An 18,877-nucleotide genomic window follows, 5' to 3' on the forward strand; every position below is an offset into this window, starting at 1 on the left:
CAAGGCAGAGTACAAAGTAAATGGTAGGATACTTGGTAGTGTGGAGGAGCAGAGAGATCTGGGGGTACATGTCCACAGATCCCTGAAAGTTGCCTCACAGGTAGATAGGGTAGTTAAGAAAGCTTATGGGGTGTTAGCTTTCATAAGTCGAGGGATAGAGGTTAAGAGACGCAGTGTAATGATGCAGCTCTATAAAACTCTAGTTAGGCCACACTTGGAGTACTGTGTCCAGTTCTGGTTGACTCAGTATAGGAAGGATGTGGAAGCATTGGAAAGGTTACAGAAGAGATTTACCAGGATGCTGCCTGTTTTAGAGAATATGGATCATGATCAGAGATTAAGGGAGCTAGGGCTTTACTCTTTGGAGAGAAGGAGGATGAGAGGAGATGACAGAGGTGTACAAGATATTAAGAGGAATAGACAGAGTGGACAGCCAACGCCTCTTCTCCAGGGCACCACTGCTCATAACAAGAGGACATGGCTTTAAGGTAAGGGGAGGGAAGTTCAAGGGGGATATTAGAGGAAGGTTTTTTACTCAGAGAGTGGTTGGTGCGTGGAATTCACTGCCTGAGTCAGTGATAGAGGTAGATACACTAGTGAAGTTTAAGAGACTACTAGACAGGTATATGGAGGAATTTAAGGTGGGGGGTTATATGGGAGGCAGGGTTTGAGAGTCGGCACAACATTGTGGGCCGAAGGGCCTGTAATGTGCTGTACTATTCTATGTTCTATTGTCTATGTTAAACATCGACCACATGTCCATAGTAGTTTTCCCTGCAAAAACATCATCCCAATTCACACCTGCAAGTTCTAGCCTTATAGCCTCATAATTTGCCCTTCCCCAATTAAAAATTTTCCTGTCTTCTCTGATTCTATCCTTTTCCGTGATAATGCTAAAGGTCAGGGAGCGGTGATCACTGTCCCCTAGATGCTCACACACTGACAGATTTGTGACCTGACCCAGTTCGTTACCTAATACTAGATCTAGTATGGCATTCCCCCTAGTCGGCCTGTCAACATACTGTGACAGGAATCCATCCTGGACACACTTAACAAACTCTTCCCCATCTAAACCCTTGGAACTAATCAAGTGCCAATCAATATTAGGGAAGTTAAAGTCACCCACGATAACAGCCCTGTTATTTTTGCACCTTTCCAAAATCTGCCTCCCAATCTGCTCCTCGGTATCTCTGCTGCTACCAGGGGGCCTATAGAATACCCCCAGTAGAGTAACTGCTTCCTTCCTGTTCCTGACTTCCACCCATACTGACTCAAAAGAGGATCCTGCTACATTACCCACCCTTTCTGCAACTGTAATAGTATCCCTGACCAGTAATGCCACCCCTCCTCCCCTTCCCCTCCCTCTCTATCACTTTTAAAGCGCTGAAATCCAGGAATATTGAGAATCCATTCCTGCCCTGGTGCCAGCCAAATCTCCGTAATGGCCACTACATCATAATTCCATGTATGTATGCAAGCTCTCAGTTCATCACCTTAGTTCCTGATGCTTCTTGCATTGAAGTACACACACTTTAGCCCTTCTACCTTACTATCTTTATACCCTTCATTCTGCTGTTCTTTCCTCAAAGCCTTTATGTTAGATCTGGCTTTACTCCATGCACTTCTTTCACTGCTCTATCGCTCCGGGTCCCATCTCCCTTGGAAATTAGTTTAAACCCTCTCGAACCATGCTAGCAAACCTACCAGCAAGGATATTGCTCCCCCTTGAGTTCAGGTGCAACCCATCCAATCTGTACAGGTCCCACCTTCCCCAGAAGAGATCCCAGTGGTCCAAAAATCTAAAACCCTACCCCCTGCACCAACTCCTCAGCCACGCATTCAACTGCCATCTCCTCCAATTCTTACCATCAAGCCAAAGCTGAGCACAAAGTGTAGAACAGCATGTGGGGAGGGTAATCAAATGTACTTAGAAATGAGGCATGAAGCTGAGACACAGAACTAACAAAATCTTAGGCAATGGGTACATCTCAGCAATCCTCCTGCCAATGGATTCAATAAAAGTGTTTTACAACTGGCAACTCTTTTCCAGTTGTGTATATTGATGAACAATTTCACTGGAAGGGACAACTGATAAATGTCAACACAAAGTACACTGCAGATGCTGTGGTCAAATAAACACGTACAAACAAGCTGGATGAACTCAGCAGGTCGGGCAGCATCCGTTGAAAGGAGCAGTCAACGTTTCGGGCCGAGACCCTTCGTCAGGACTAAAGAAGGAGGGGGCAGGGGCCCTATAAAGAAGGTGGGGGGGGGGAGGGTGGAATGTGCCAGGTGAAAAAACAATCAGAGGAAAGATCAAGGTGTGGGGGAAGGGAAGCATTGATCTTTCCTCTGATTGGTTTTTCACCTGGCACATTCCACTCTCCCCCCACCTTCTTCATAGGGCCCCTGCCCACTCCTTCTTTAGTCTTGATGAAGGGACTCGGCCCGAAACGTTGACTGCTCCTTTCAACGGATGCTGCCCGACCTACTGAGTTCATCCAACTTGTTTGTACGTGTTTAACTGATAAATGTCACCAGCCTCAAAAATAAAAGCACAACTTGGAAATACTCAATTGTACAGCCAGCTGATCTCTAGAGAAGGAAAGAAAGATAACAGCATCCATGCTGGGTTGGGGGATAGCCTTCCCATCAGTGCTGCCCTCCAGTGTTCAATCTGCGCAATGGTAAGCTGGATTGCGTGCATGTGTATGTTCATATGAGGACTGCTGAAAACTGCTTGTTCTTACCAGCAACACCCATGCACCATCAACTTACAGGGCATGTCACTCAAAGACTTAGGCTTTATCTATATTGTGTGAAAGTATGTTTACTGCTATCCTATATGTGCTATATGCTGTGATGGCTGTTGGTACTGTGTTTTGCACCTTGGCTCCAGAGGAACACTGTTTCATTTGGTTGTATTCATAGCTGTTCATGTATGGTTGAATGTTAATTAAAAACTTGAACTTGAAATTGAACTAATGTTTCAAGTTAATAAGTTTTCATGTGAATCTGATTCATTAAAAGGTATTCAGCTTGGAACTTCCCTGCTTTCCTCCAAGATGTAACTGAAATGTTTGCAGTATTTCTATGTTAATTTCACAATCTGTGGAAGATTTTGGTCCCACATCATTTAATAAAATCTTTCCCCAACTGCTTTATCAATGAAAGCAGAATCCCTGTGAGAGAGAGAGATATAAATGAATAGTGTCAAATGCCTGCCTGGGTGAGACAGAGGGATTGGTTATGAAATCTGTCGCAGAGGCTCTGTACTACCTTTTGTTCCGTTTGTTTTATATGGCAAAGATTTTACTGCTTTTATAATTTGCCTAGATTTCATTTTTTTAGATATTTACAGATTAGGAATTTCTTAAATACTGTACTTCCTACTTTTCCAAATTTTGTGTCTTCAGGTATTTTGGAGAATTTGTTTGAACTAAATCCGTTTCAGAAAGGGCTAATATCAAAACTTTACAATATAATTATGAAGATACGTTCAGAGCCCTTTTATAAGACTAAAAATGATTGGGAAAGAGAACTTAACCTTACTATCCCTATTGAGAATTGGGATAAAATTCATCAATTAGTTAATACATCATCTATATGTGCTAAACATTCATTAATACAGTTTAAAGTTGTGCACAGGGCTCATATGTCCAAGGATAAATTGGCTCGTTTTTATTCCTATATAAATCCTATTTGCCACAGATGTCATTCTGAGATAGCGTCTTTAACTCATATGTTCTGGTCGTGTCTGCTCTTGAAAAAATATTGGAAAGATATTTTTGATATTATTTCTGCGGTATTGAACATTGATTTACAACCTCATCCTATCACTGCAATTTTTGGTTTACCAATGATGGACTCACTCTATTTATCCTCTTCCACTTGTTGAATGATTGCATTTCTTACATTAATGGCTAGAAGATCTATTTTCTTGAATTGGAAAGAAATTAATCCTTCTACCGTATTTCTCTGGTTTTCTCGAACTATGTTATGTCTAAATTTAGAAAAAATTAGAAGTGTTGTATTTGATACTTCTAGTAAATTTGAAAAGATATGGAGACCATTTATTCAATATTTTCATATGATGTAATATGACCCTGTTCCAAGCCTATTTGTTTTTCCAGTTTCGATTTTATATATGTTGAGAGGATCGGTGTTGACGACACTGATGATATTGTATTTTTGTGAGGTATTATAAACAGCCCTTTTTTTTCATTTTTTCTTTTTCTCTTTTTTTTGTTTTTTTTTCCTTATTAGTTATTAGATTATTAGATTAGGTTTTTTTTGCATAATTTTTTTTCTTTTTCTTTTTTCTGTTTTTTTTAATATATATTATGATATACTTAGGTTTGCCTTGTTTATTTGTATATTGTATCATTTATGATTTGGGAATACTCATTTATACTGCAATCATTGCTTATGTATTCTTTCATGTTCAGTTGAAATGTGTATGTTTGTAATCCCATTATCTATGTATCAATTTTGTTTTGCTGATATTAATAACAATAATAAAAAGATTGAAAAAGAAAAAAAGATTTTACTGCTTTTTTTCTGGAATACCTGAGGCAGGGGATTTGCTGGCCGACAGTGAAGCCCTCCTACAAACACAAAATTGGGCAGCAGTGGACGAGGAAATTCAAAATCCCAATATGTTCGAATCAGCCAAATCTCTGCCTTGCCCATTATCTCACACAAAGTTGTTGATTCACCTAATGTAAACAGCAAAAGAACAAACAGGAGATTTTTAGAATTAATTCCATACACTGTGAATCATTTCTGAGAATCTCTGTATTGGTAGCATTATCTACAATTAAAAAATACAGATATCAGTTTCTCACTCGGGATAGGATTCCCCTTGTCCTCACCTACCACCCCACCAGCCTCCAGGTCCAACGTATAATTCTCCGTAACTTCTGCCACCTCCAACGGGATCCCACTACCAAGCACATCTTTCCCTCCCCCCCTTTCTGCTTTCCGCAAGGATCGCTCCCTACGCAACTCCCTTGTCCACTCGTCCCCCCCATCCCTTCCCACCAATCTCCCTCCTGGCACTTATCCTTGTAAACAGAACAAATGCTACACCTGCCCTTACACTTCCTCCCTCACCACCATTCAGGGTGGTGCTTTGGTAGGATAGATTAGAGGGCTTGTCTAGGGAGGGTATGTGGATGGAATTGAGGAATGGGAAAGGTGTAGTAACACTTATAGGGGTGTACTATAGACCACCTAATGGGGAGCGAGAATCGGAGGAAATTTGTAAGGAGATAGCAGATACGTAGTAAGCACAAGGTTGTGATTGTGGGAGATTTTAATTTTCCACACATAGACTGGGAAGCCCATTCTGTAAAAGGGCTGGATGGTTTGGAGTTTGTAAGATGTGTCCAGGATAGCTTTTTGCAGCAATACATAGAGGTACCAACTAGAGAAGGGGCAGTGTTGGATCTCCTGTTAGGGAATGAGATAGGTCAGTTGATGGAAATATGTGTTGGGGAGCACTTTGGGTCCAGTGATCACAATGCCATTAGTTTCAATATAATTATGGAGAAGGATAGGCCTGGACCTGGGGTTGAGAGTTTTGATTGGAGAAAGGCTAACTTTGAGGAGATGCGAAAGGATTTAGTAGGAGTGTATTGGGTCAATTTGTTTTATGGGAAGAATGTAATAGAGAAATGGAGGTCATTTAAAGGTGAGATTTTGAGGGTACAGAATCTTTATTTTCCTGTTAAGTTGAAAGGAAAGGTTAAAAGTTTGCGAGCGCCATGATTTTCAAGGGATTGTGGAAACTTGGTTCGGAAAAAGAGGGAGATCTATAATAAATATAGGCAGCATGGAATAAATGAGGTGCTCGAGGAATATAAAGAATGTAAAAAGAATCTTAAGAAAAAAATTAGAAAAGCTAAAAGAAGATACGAGGTTGCTTTGGCAAGTAAGGTGAAAATAAATCCGAAGGGTTTCTACAGTTATATTAATAGCAAAAGGATAGTGAGGGATAAAATTGGTCTCTTAGAGAATCAGAGTGGACAGCTATGTGTGGAGCAGAAAGAGATGGGGGAGATTTTGAACAATATCTTTTCTTCGGTATTCACCAAGGAGAAGGATATTGAATTGTGTAAGGTAAGGGAAACATGTAGGGAAGTTATGGAAACTATGACAATTAAAGAGGAGGAAGTATTGGCGCTTTTAAGGAATATAAAAGTGGATAAATCTCCAGATCCTGACAGGATATTCCCTAGGACCTTGAGGGAAGTTGGTGTAGAAATAGCAGGGGCTCTGACATAAATATTTCAAATGTCATTAGAAATGGGATTTATTAGAAATAGGATTGGCATATGCTGGCCAGTTTGATGTCAGTGGTGGGTAAATTAATGGAAAGTATTCTTAGAGATGGTATATATAATTATCTGGATAGACAGGGTCTGATTAGGAATAGTCAGAATGGATTTGTGTGTGAAAGGTCACGTTTGACAAATCTTATTGAATTTTTTGAAGAGGTTACAAGGAAAGTTGACAAGGGTAAAGCAGTGGATGTTGTCTATATGGTCTTCAGTAAGGCCTTTGACAAGGTTCCGCACAGAATGTTAGTTAGGAAGGTTCAATCGTTAGGTATTAATATTGAAGTAGTAAAATGGATTCAACAGTGGCTAGATGGGAGATGCCAGAGAGTAGACCTGACGAAGGGTCTCGGCCCGAAACGTCGACAGTGCTTCTCCTATTGATTCTGCCTGGCCTGCTGTGCTCCACCAGCATTTTGTGTGTGTTGGTGGATAACTGTTTGTCAGGTTGGAGGCCAGTGACTAGTGGTGTGCCTCAGGGATCTGTACTGGGTCTGTGTAATCTGTAATGAAGTAAGTTTTCAAAGCTTGCAGAGAGATTTAGGCCAGTTAAAAGATAGGGCTGAACGATGGCAGATGGAGTTTAATGCTGATAAGTGTGAGGTGCTACATTTTGGTAGGAATAATCAAAATAGGACATACATGGTAAATAGTAGGGCATTGAAGAATGCAGTAGAACAGAATAATCTAGGAATAATGGTGCATAGTTCCCTGAAGGTGGAATCTCATGTGGATAGGGTGGTGAAGAAAGCTTTTGGTATGCTGGCCTTTATAAATCAGAGCATTGAGTATAGGAGTTGGGATGTAATGTTAAAATTGTAAAGGCATCGGTAAGGCCGAATTTGGAGTATTGTGTACAGTTCTGGTCACCGAATTATAGGAAAGGTATCAACAAAATAGAGAGAGTACAGAGAAGATTTACTAGAATGTTACCTGGGTTTCAGCACCTAAGTTACAGGGAAAGGTTGAACAAGTTAGGTCTTTATTCTTTGGAGCGTAGAAGGTTGAGGGGGGGCTTGATAGAGGTACATAAAATTATAAGGGGTATAGATAGAGTTGACGTAGATAGGCTTTTTCCATTGAGAGTAGGGGAGATTCAAACGAAAGGACATGAGTTGAGAGTTAAGGGGCAAAAGTTTAGGGGTAACACGAGGGGGAACTTCTTTACTCAGAGAGTGGTAGCTGTGTGGAACAAGCTTCCAGTAGAAGTGGTAGAGGCAGGTTCGATATTGTCATTTAAGGTAAAATTGGATAGATATATGGACAGGAAAGGAATGGAGGGTTATGGGCTGAGTGCAGGTAGGTGGGACTAGGTGAGAGTGAGTGTTCAGCACGGACTAGAATTGCCAAGATGGTCTGTTTCCATGCTGTAATTGTTATATGGTTATATGGTTATAAATGTTACAAACTGTGAGGTGATTCACCTTGCAAGGTCAACTTTGAAGGCAGAAATACAGGGTTAATGGCAAGATTTGAAGAAGTGTGGAGAATCAGAGGGATCTTTGGATCCAAGTGCATAGATCCCTTTATTATCAACACATGTCACCACAGATCTGTCAAAGTTGCCACAGAAATTATTGAGGACCTCCAAACCCCTCCCTTCCAAGTACTTCTCCAAACTTTTCTTAAATGTTGCCAATTGAACCCACATCCTCCACTTTCACTTGCAGCTCATTCCACACTCTCACCTCCCTCTGAGTAAGAAGTTCCTCCTCATGATCCCCGCGAACATTTCACTTTTCACGCTTAACCTACGATGTCTAGTTCTACTCTCACCAAGCACGGAATAACAGTTTGGTATGGATTTAGATGAGCCAAATTGCCTGTTTCTGTGCTGTAGTGCTCTATGACTCTAGCATTTGAATAGTCAAAGTCTGATCAGGAATAGTCAGCATATGAGAGGTCATGTCTGACAAATCTTTTCGAGTTTTTTAAAGAAATAAGGGGATAGGTGAAGGCATGGCAGTGGATGTTATCTATATGGGCAAGGTCTCACATGGCAGGCTAATCTGGAAGAGCTGGTCCTAAGGAAGGGTCTCGGCCTGAAGCGTCCACTGTTGATTCATTTCTGAAGATGCTGACTGACCTGCTGAGTTCCTCCAGTATTTTGTGGGTTTTGTGGGGTTTCTAATGTCTTTCCCCTTCCTTTCCAGTCCCCAAGTAGGGTCTTGGCCAGTATCCAAAGATACTGCCTGACCTGCTCAGTACCTCCAGCACTTTGTGTTTGTTGATTTGGAAGATTAGATTACATGGGTTTCATGGGAAGCTAGCAAAGAAGATTTGGAACTCACATTAATTGCCATCAGGAAGAAGGTAAAGGAGCCTCAGGGCTCACACCACCAGGTTCAGGAAGTGTTATGACCCCTCAATGATCAGCCTCTTAAACTGAAGAGGATGACTTTATTCAGCTTCTCTTATCCCATTATTGAGATGTTCACACAACCAATGGAGTCACTTTCAATGACACTTCATCTCATGTTCTTAATATTATTTGCTTATTTATTTATTATTATTCTATCTCTTTGTATTAGCACAGTTTATTGTCATTTGCACACTGGTTTGATGCCAACTGGGGTGGTACTTCATTGATTTTATTGTGGTTATTATTCTATTATGGATTTATTGAGTACACCCACAAGAAAATGAATCTCAGAGTTGTATATGATGACATATATGTACTTTACTAATAAATTTACTTTGAACTGCCTCGATGATAGAAGCATAGGGTGATGTTTGATGGTCTATTCCCCAAGTGGAGATCTGGGACTAGTGGGCTGTCCCAGAATTCAGTGCTGGGCTTCAGTTATTTTGATGTGAATATACATAGCATGGTTAGCATGTTTGCTGAAAATATTAAAGTAAGAGTCTTACTGATAGTGAAGCAGGTTACAATGACTTACAAAAAAATTTTCTTCAATTCTTAGAAATTTGGACAAAAGACTCACTTTCCAGGACTTTTGCTCCCACATTCTCAATATTAATTGTTTGATTATAGAACACAGCCGAGTACAGGTCAGGCACAGGCCATTCAGTCCACAATGTTGTGCCAAACCAGTTAAAAAGCAAATCAAAAATACCCTAACATTAATCCCTCCTTCCTACACAATGTCCATATCCCTCCATCTTCCTCACATCCGCGTGCCTATCCAAACATCTCTTAAAAGCCTCTAATGTATTTGCCTTTACCACCATACCAGGCAGCACATTCAGGCATCCACTACTCACACAGTCACAGTTGACTGGTCCTATTCTCTCATGTCTGATCCTCTTGCTCTTCACATACTTGTACAAATCCTTGGGATTTTCCTTAATACTGCCTGCCAAGACCTTCTTGTAACCCCTTCTGGCTCTAACTTCAATTTTAAGCTCCTTCCTGCTAGTCTTATGATCTTCCAGATCTCTAATCATACCTAGTTTTTTGAACCTTTTGTAAGCTTTTCTTTTCTTCTTGACTAGATTTACAACAGTCTTTGTACACCATGGTTCCTGTACCTTACCATCCTTTCCGTCTCATTGGAAAGTACCTATGCAGAACATCACACAAATATCCCCTGAACATTTGCCACATTTCTGCCGTACATTTCCCTGAGAACATCTGCTCCCAGTTTATGCTTCCAAGTTTCTGCCTAATAGCTTCGTATTTCCTCTTACTCCAATTAAACACTTTCCATAGACCATAGAACATTAACAGCACAGTACAGGCCCTTCAACCCTCCTTGTTGTGCCAACCCATATAATCCTTAAAAAAAAGTACTAAACCCACACTACCCCATAACCCTCCATTTTTCTTTCATCCATGTGCCTGTCCAAGAGGCTCTTAAATACCCCTAATGTTTCAGCCTCCCCACCACCATCCCTGGCAAGTCATTCCAGACACTCACAACCCTCTGTGTAAAAAAACTTACCCCTGATGTCTCTCCTAAACTTCCCTCCCTTAATTTTGTACATACACCCTCTAGTGTTTGCTATCAGTGCCCTGGGAAACAGGTACTGACTATCCACCCTATCTATGCCTTTCATAATTTTGTAGACCTCTATCAAGTCCCCTCTCATTCTTCTACACTCCAAAGAGAAAAGTCCTAGGTCTGCTAACCTTGCTTCATATGACTTGTTCTCCAAACCAGGCAACATCCTGGTAAATCTCCTCTGCACCCTCTCCATATCTTCCACATATTTCCTATAATGAGGTGACCAGAATTGAACACAATACTCTAAGTGCTGTCTCACCGAGATTTGTAGAGTTGCAACATAATCTCTCTACACTTGAACTCAATCCCCCTGTTAATGAAGCCTAGCATCCCATAGGCCTTCTTAACTACCCTATCAACCTGTGCAGAGAACTTGAGGGATGTATGGATTTGAACCCCAAGGTCCCTTTGTTCATCCACACTCTTAAGTAACTGACCATTAATCCTGTACTCAGTCTTCTGGTTTGTCCCTCCAAAATGCATCACCTCACACTTATCTGGATTGAACTCCATCTGCCATTTTACTGCCCAACTCTTCAGCCTGTCTATATCCTCTTGTAACCTTCGACAACCTGCAGCTCCATCCACAACTCCTCCAATCTTCGTGTCAACCGCAAGCTTACCCATCCTTCTGCCTCTACATCCAGGTCATTTATAAAAATCACAAATAGCAGGGGTCCCAGGACAGATCCCTGCGGCACTCCACTAGTCACCGACCTCCAGGCAGAATACTTTCCTTCCACAACCACCCTCTACTTTCTTCCTTTAAGCCAATTTTTTCCACTTATCCCATGCCTCATGACTTTCTGGATGAGTCTCTTGTGAGGGACCTTGTCAAATGCCTTGCTAAAGTCCATGTAGACCACATCCACTGCCCTACCCTCATCAATTTCTTGTTACCTCTTCAAAAAACTCAATCAGGCTCGTGAGGCACGATCTTCCCTTCACAAAGCCTTGTTGACTGTCTATGAGTAAACTGTACTTCTCCAAATGATTGTAGATCCTATCCTTAGGAATCCTTTCCAGTAGTTTGCAGACCACCGACGTAAGACTCACCGGTCTATAGTTCCCAGGTTTCTCCCTATTACCTTTTTTAAACAAGGGAACTACATTTGCCATTCTCCAGTCCTCCGGCACTTTCCCTGTAGCCAACGAGGATTCAAAGATCATAGCTAATACTCCAGCGATCTCTTCTCTCAATTCCCACAACAACCTGGGGTGTATCATGTCCGGCCCTGGGGATTTATCAATCTTGATGTTTTTAAGAAGATCCAGCACTACTTCTTCCATAATCTCCACATTGTCCAGCACACAGGCCTGCTACTTCCCTCCAATCTGTTGCTTTTACAACAAACTGCACAGCCATCAGCCCTACCTCAGTATTGCAACACTAGAACAACTTTGCAGTATAATTATTTGTTCCAGTGGTGTTCTTTCTTTTCAAATTAATTGTGATGTTTTTCATGTGAATGCTACTTTCATGGTCGTATGTGCTTGTGATGCTGCTGCCAGTAAGTTTCTACTTGACCCCGTGTGTTCTTGTGCAGATAGTAATTCGCTGGAATTGGGCTTTAGAGCGTGAGAAAGGAGGAGATGGAATTGGACCTCAGGGGGAATATAGACAAAGAGATGGAATAGGAAAGAACATGTCGGATGCACCTGGACCTGGAAAATACTGATATAATTCACTTTGGTGTACAAAACACCCACCCACCACCAATATTCTCTTTAAGCAACATACACTATAGGAACTCAGCAGACCAGGCAGCATCAATGGAAAAGAGTACAATCGACGTTTCAGGCCGAGCCCCTTCATCAGGACTGGAGAGAAAAAGATGAGAAGTCAGAGTTAGAAGGTGGCGGGAAGGGAGGAAGAAACACAAGGTGATAGGTGAAACTGGGAGGGGGAAGGGGTGAAGTAAAGAGCTGGGAAGTTGATTGGTGAAAGAGATGCAATGCTAGGGAAGGGATAATCTGAGAGGAGAAGACAGAAGGCCATGGAAAGAAAAGGGATAGCACCAGAGTGAGGTAATAGGCAGGCAAGGAAATAAGGTGAGAGAGGGAATGGTGAAGAGGGCGGGGGCATTACTGGAAGTTCGAGAAATCGAAATCTGTGCTGTCAGGTTGGAGGTTATCCTGACAAAATATAAGATGTTGTCCTCCAACTTCATTGTGGCCTCATTGTGACGGTAGACTGACATGTCAGAATGGGAATGGGAAGTAGGATTAAAATGGGTGGCCACCGGGTAATCCCGCTTTTTCTGTTGGACATAGCGTAGGTGCGCAGCAAAGCAGTTTCCCAATCTAGGCCGAGTCTCACTGATATACAGGAAGCCACACCATGAGCACTGGATACAGTAGATGACCCCAACAGACTCACCGGTGAATTGTCGCCTCACCTGGAAGGACATTTTGGGGCCCTGAATCACCAGTTACAGTAGATGAGCCCAACAGACTCACAGGTGAATTGTCACCAAACAGTCCTTTCAGGTGAGGCAACACTTCACCTGTGAGTCTGTGAGATGAATTTTTCACTGTACTACCTCAGTACGTAAGACTATGAGACATAGGAGTAGTATAAGGCTACTCAGCCCACTTACAGTGCCTGTAAAAAGAATCCACCCCCCCCCCCCAGAAGTGTTCATGTTTTATTGTTTTACAACATTGAATCACAGTGGATTTAGTTTGGATTTTTTTGAAACTGATAATCAGAAGACTCTTTTCTATCAATGTGAAAACAGATCTCTACAAAGTGATCTCTAAATTAATTACAAATATAAAATACAAAATAATTGATTGCATAAGTATTCAGCCTCTTCAAGTCAGTATTTAGTAAATGCATCTTTGACAGCAATTGCAGCCTTGAGTCTGTGTGGATAGGTCTCTATCCGTTTTGCACATCCAGACCCTGCAATTCTTTCCTTCCACTTTACAAAACTGTTCAAACTCTGTCAGGTTGCATAGGGAAAGTGAGGGAACAGCCCTTTTCTAGTCCAGCTGCAAATTCTCAATTGGATTGAGGTCTGGACTCTAACTTGGCCACTTCGTTGTTTTTAAGCCAATCCTTTGTAACTTTGGCTTTATGCTTGGGGTCATTGTCTTGTTGGAAAACAAATCTTCTCTCAAGATGCAATTCTCTTGCAGATTGCATCAGGTTTTCCTCCAGGATTTCCCTGTATTTTGATGCATTAATTTAACCCTCTACTTTCACAAGCCCTCCATGGCCTGCTGCAGTGAAGCATCCCCACAGCATGACAGCATGATGCAGCCACCACCATGCTTTGCGGTGGGGATGGTGTGTTTTTGATGTGCAGTGTCTGACTAATACCAAACATTGCGTTTAGTCTGATGGCCAAAAAGCTCAATTTTGTTTTCATCAGACCATAGAACCTTCTTCCAGCTGACTTCAGAGTCTCCACATGCCATCTGGTAAACTCTAGCCAAAATTCCATGTGTTTTTTTCAACAGCTTTCTCTTTGCCACTCTCCCATAAGCTGTAACTGGTAAAGCACCCGGGCAATAGTTGTTGTACGTGCAGTCTCTCCCATCTCAGTCACTGAAGCTTGTAACTCCTCCAAAAGTTGTCATAGGTTTCTTGGTGGCTTCCCACACTAGTCCCCTTTCTTGAATAATCACGTTATTTTTGAGGACGGCCTGCTCTTGGCAGATTTACAGCTGTGCCATATTCTTTCCATTTCTTGATTATTGACTTAATTATATTTCAAGGGATATTCAGTGACTTGGGAATTTTCTTGCATCTATCTCCTGACTAGTGCTTTTCAATAACATTTCCGTGCAGTTGCTTGAGTGTTCTTTTGTCTTCATGGTGTAGTGTTTGCCAGGATACTGAATCACCAACAACTGGACCTTCCAGATACCGCTGTATTTTTACTACAATCAATTGAAACACCTTGATTTCACACAGATTTCCACTTAACTAATTATGTGACTTCGAAAACCAATTAGCTGCACCAGTGATGATTTGGCATGTCATATTAAAGGGGGTTGAATACTTATGCAATCAATTATTGTGTTTTATATTTGTAATTAATTTAGATGACTATGTGGATATCTGTTTTCATTTTGACATGAAAATTTTTTTGATTATCAGTGTCAAAAAAGCCAAATTAAATCCACTGTGATTCAATGCTGTAAAACAATAACACATGACAACTTTCAAGCGGGGCGAATGCTTTTTTATAGGCGCTGTATTTCTGCTCTGCCACTCCATCATGGCTGATTTATTATTCCTCTCAATCCCATTCTCCTGCCTTTTCCCTGACTAATCAAGAATCTATCAACCTCCGCTTTAAATATACTCAATGACCTGCCCATCATTTGCTTTTTGTACAATAATCTCTTCTTTCCTGAAATCATTCCGAGAAACCTCCTCTGGCACATCTTTTCTTAGATAAGAGGTCCAAAATTGCTCACAATACCTCAAGTGCAGTCTGATCAAAACCTTTTAAAACCTCAGCATTACATCCTTGCTCTTATATTCTAGTCCCCACAAAATGAATGCTAACATTGCAATTGCCTTCCTTACTATCAACTTAACCTGCAAATTAACCTTCAGGGAATCCTGCACAAGGATATTGAAATCCCTTTGCACCTCTGATTTTTGAATTTTCTCTCTATTTAGAAAATAGTCTATGCCTTTATTCCTTTACCAAAGTGCTTGGCCTTATACCTCCTGTGATGCGTGATGAGCAAACCAGGTTGAGATGGGGCCCAGAGTTGACCTCCCTGTGAACTATGCTGCTAACAAAAGAGAGAAGGGGGGGGGGGGCATCCTGCTGCAGATGCTGATAATGAGAGAGAGAGAGATGATTTAGTATTATGGCTTCTTCGCTAATTGTTTACTTTGCTCCAAGGACACTTTCTTTGCCTGCTTGTGTGGATTCCTGCCGAGACAACAAGGTGGTACCAGGTGATGGACATGGACAGCTGATGGATGGCTGGTACCCCGTCAGGGGAGATAAAAAGCAAGTCTGCTGAGACACAAGCAGACACACCATGAGACACTGAAAGAGTGTTGTGCACCCACAGGAAGGTGGGGGTTTGGAGGATCGATTCGGGGGAATCAATCAGGGACTCACAGTGTGTGAAGGCAGACCGGTGGGGGCTTGTATGTGTGTCCATCCTTGCCTGGGTGACAGGCTCACCACTGAAGAACGGTCATGCCTGGTACGGAGGGGTCACAGTCGATGACCACAACAGGACAAGAAGACAACGGAAGGTTTGACGGCAACTGCATCACCTCTCGCTCTCTCTCCAACGTTACAACAGCAACTACCTCGACCTAAATTAAACTGAAATGAACTGAACTCTTCACCATTGCAAGACTATTCATTTACCCCTCGACTTTGGAAGAGCTTGGTTTTTGATTCCTATTTCCACACTTCTGTATATATCATTGCTAACCTGTTATATATATATTTGCATTTTATAGTACTGTATTACTTAGTTTACTAATAAACACTATTAGTTACAGTAATACCAGACTCCGATGTATTATTCCATTTCTGCTGGTTCAGTAACCCGGTCACTGGGTACGTGACATTCCCTACACTATATTCTATCTGCCACTTTTTTGCCCATTCCTCCAATCTATCCAAGTCCTTCGCAGCCTCCCAAATTCCTCAACACTACCTAACCCCACCCCCCACCAATCTTTGTTTCATCCATAAACTTGTCCACAACATCATAAATTGCATCAACTAAATCATTCAGATAGAACGTCAAAAAAAGTAGTCTCAATACTGACCCCTGTGGAACACCACTACTAGACCATAATACTATAAGCCCATAAGACATAGGAACAGAACTAGACCATTTGGTCCGTTGAGTCTGCTCCACCATTCAATCATGACTGATCCAATTTTCCTCTCAGTCCCAATCTCCTGCCTTTTCCCCATATCCCTTCATGCCCTGACCAATCAAGAATTTATCAACCCTCTGCCTTAAATATACATAAAGACTTGGCCTCCACAGCTGCCTGTGGTGAAGAATTCCACAGATTCACCACTCTCTGGCTAAAGAGATTTCTCCTCATCTCCATTCTAAAAGGAGAGCCTTCTATTCTGAGGCTGTGACTTTTGGTCTTAGACTCTCCCACCACAGGAAACATCCTCTCCACATCTATTTTATCAAGGCCTTTCACCTTTGAACAGGATTCAATGAGGTCCATTAAGACCATAAGAACATAAGATATAGAAGCAGAAGTAGGCCATTCAGCCCATTGAGACTGCTTTCCCATTCAATCATGGGCTGATCCAATTCTTCTAGTCATCCCCACTCCCCTGCTTTCACCCCACACCCTTTGATGCCCCAGCTAATCAAGAGCCTATCTATTTCTTCCTTAAATACACCCAATGACTTGGCCTCCACAGCAGCTCATGGTAACAAATTCCAAGATTTACCACCCTCTGACAAAAGTAATTTCTTCGCATCTCTGTTCTAAAAGAACGTCCTTCAATCCTGAAGTCATGCCCTCTTTTTCTAAAACCCCCTACCATGGGAAATAACTTTACCATATCTAATTTGCTCAGGCCTTTTAACATTCAGAACGTTTCTATGAATTCCCCCCTCATTCTCCTGAACTGCAGGGAATACAGCCCAAGAGCTGCCAAACATTCCTCATACGTTAATTTGGAGAAGCAAGTCTGAGAATCGGAGCGGGAGTGCGGCAGGAGTCATTTTGATTTTTTTCTTCTTCTCATCGGAGTTAAGAGAGGTGGGACTGTGCAGGCGTGTGACGTCGGGCAGTGAAGCACGGAAGATTTAAAAGGAACACAGTCTTATACAGCAGGCAACGTCGTTTGCGGGCAGAGGAGTGAGCCGGGAGCTGAGTATAGGCTTAAGGGCTCTGGCTCAACGGGCTTAGGCGGAAACGGGCGAGGCAAGGTAGGTTTAGGTTTCAGTTTTTATTGTTATTTGAGGAAAGGGGGAAATTATGAGTGTGAGGGCAGTTTGTTGTCCTCAGTGTCGGATGTGGGAGGTCCTGGAGTCTCCTAGCCTCCCGGACGTCCACATCTGCGCCAGGTGCACCGAGCTGCAGCTCCTAAGGGACCGTGTCAGGGAACTGGAGCTTCAGCTTGATGACCTTCGTCTGGTCAGGGAGAGCGAGGGGTTGATAGAGAGGAGTTACAGGCAGGTGGTCACACCAGGGCCACAGGAGGCAGACAGGTGGGTCACGGTTAGGAGGGGAAGGGGAAGAGTCAGGTACTAGAGAATACACCAGTGGCTGTACCCCTTGACAATAAGTACTCCTGTTTGAGTACTGTTGGGGGGGCACAGCCTACCTGGGGGAAGCGACAGTGGCCATGCCTCCGGCACAGAGTCTGGCCCTGTAGCTCAGAAGGGTAGAGAAAGGCAGTAGTAATAGGGGACTCGATAGTTAGGGGGTCAGATAGGCGATTCTGTGGACACAGTCAGGAGACCAGGATGGTAATTTGCCTCCCTGGTGCCAGGGTCTGGGATGTTTCTGATCGTGTTCAAGATATCCTGAAGTGGAAGGGTGAGGAGCCAGAGGTCGTGGTACATATAGGTACCAATGACATAGGTAGGGAAAGGGAAGAGGTCCTGAAAGGAGAATATAGGTGGTTAAGAAGGAAGTTGAGAAGAAGGACCGCAAAGGTAGTAATCTCGGGATTACTGCCTCTGCCACATGACAGTGAGAGTAGGAATGGAATGAAGTGGAGGATAAATGCGTAGCTGAGGGATTGGAGCAGAGGGCAGGGATTCAAGTTTCTGGATCATTGGGACCTCTTTTGAGGCAGGTGAGACCTGTACAAAAAGGACAGGTTGCACTTGAATCCTAGGGGAACCAATATCTTGGCGGGGAGATTTGTGAAGACTACTGGGGAGACTTTAAACTAGAATGGTTGGGGGGTGGGAATCAAATTGAAGAGACTAGGAGAGAGGAGGTTAGTTCACAAATATAGAAAGCTAGTAGACAGTGTGTGAAAGAGGATAGGCAGGTGACAGAGAAGGGGAGCGCTCAGACCAAAGATGTAGGGGAGAAGGAAGAAAAAGATAATAAAGTTGTTTGCACCGTTAGGGATAAACAGAGAGTAAGATGTGGAGAGTTTCTTAAATGCATCTATTTTAATGCCAGGAGCTTTATAAGAAAGGTGGATGAGCTTAGAGCATGGATAGATACCTGGAAATATGATGTTGTATCTATTAGTGAAACATGGTTGCAGGAGGGGTGTGATTGGCAACTAAATATTCCTGGATTTCGTTGCTTCAGGTGTGATAGAATTGGAGGGGCAAGAGGGGGAAGATGTTGCATTGCTTGTCGGAGAAAATATTACAATGGTGCTTTGGCAGGATAGATTAGAGGGCTCGTCTAGGGAAACAAGTAGGGTAGTTATGGAAACTATGATGATTAAAGAAGAGGAAGTACTGGCACTTTTAAAGAATATAAAAGTGGATAAGTTTCTGGGTCCTGACAGGATATCCCAAGGACCTTGAGGGAAGTTAGTGTAGAAATAGCAGGGCCTCTGACAGAAATATTTCAAATGTCATTGGAAATGGGGATGGTACCGGAGGATTGGCGTATTG

At 42.4% G+C, this 18,877-nt stretch overlaps 1 protein-coding gene across 2 annotated transcripts in view; it reads right to left on the reverse strand.

Moving 5' to 3' along the window:
- Positions 1 to 18,877, reverse strand: part of LOC140738569 (UDP-glucuronosyltransferase 2A2-like) — a 228,066-nt gene that overhangs the window by 52,296 nt on the left and 156,893 nt on the right. For both annotated transcript variants that reach the window (XM_073066038.1, XM_073066045.1), the window contains exon 2: positions 4,570 to 4,718. In XM_073066038.1, coding sequence (XP_072922139.1) covers positions 4,570 to 4,718 — 149 coding nt within the window. The remainder of the gene's footprint in view (positions 1 to 4,569; positions 4,719 to 18,877) is intronic.

Source organism: Hemitrygon akajei, chromosome 2 (genome assembly GCF_048418815.1).
Source record: "Hemitrygon akajei chromosome 2, sHemAka1.3, whole genome shotgun sequence".
NCBI classification, from domain to species: Eukaryota; Metazoa; Chordata; class Chondrichthyes; order Myliobatiformes; family Dasyatidae; genus Hemitrygon; species Hemitrygon akajei.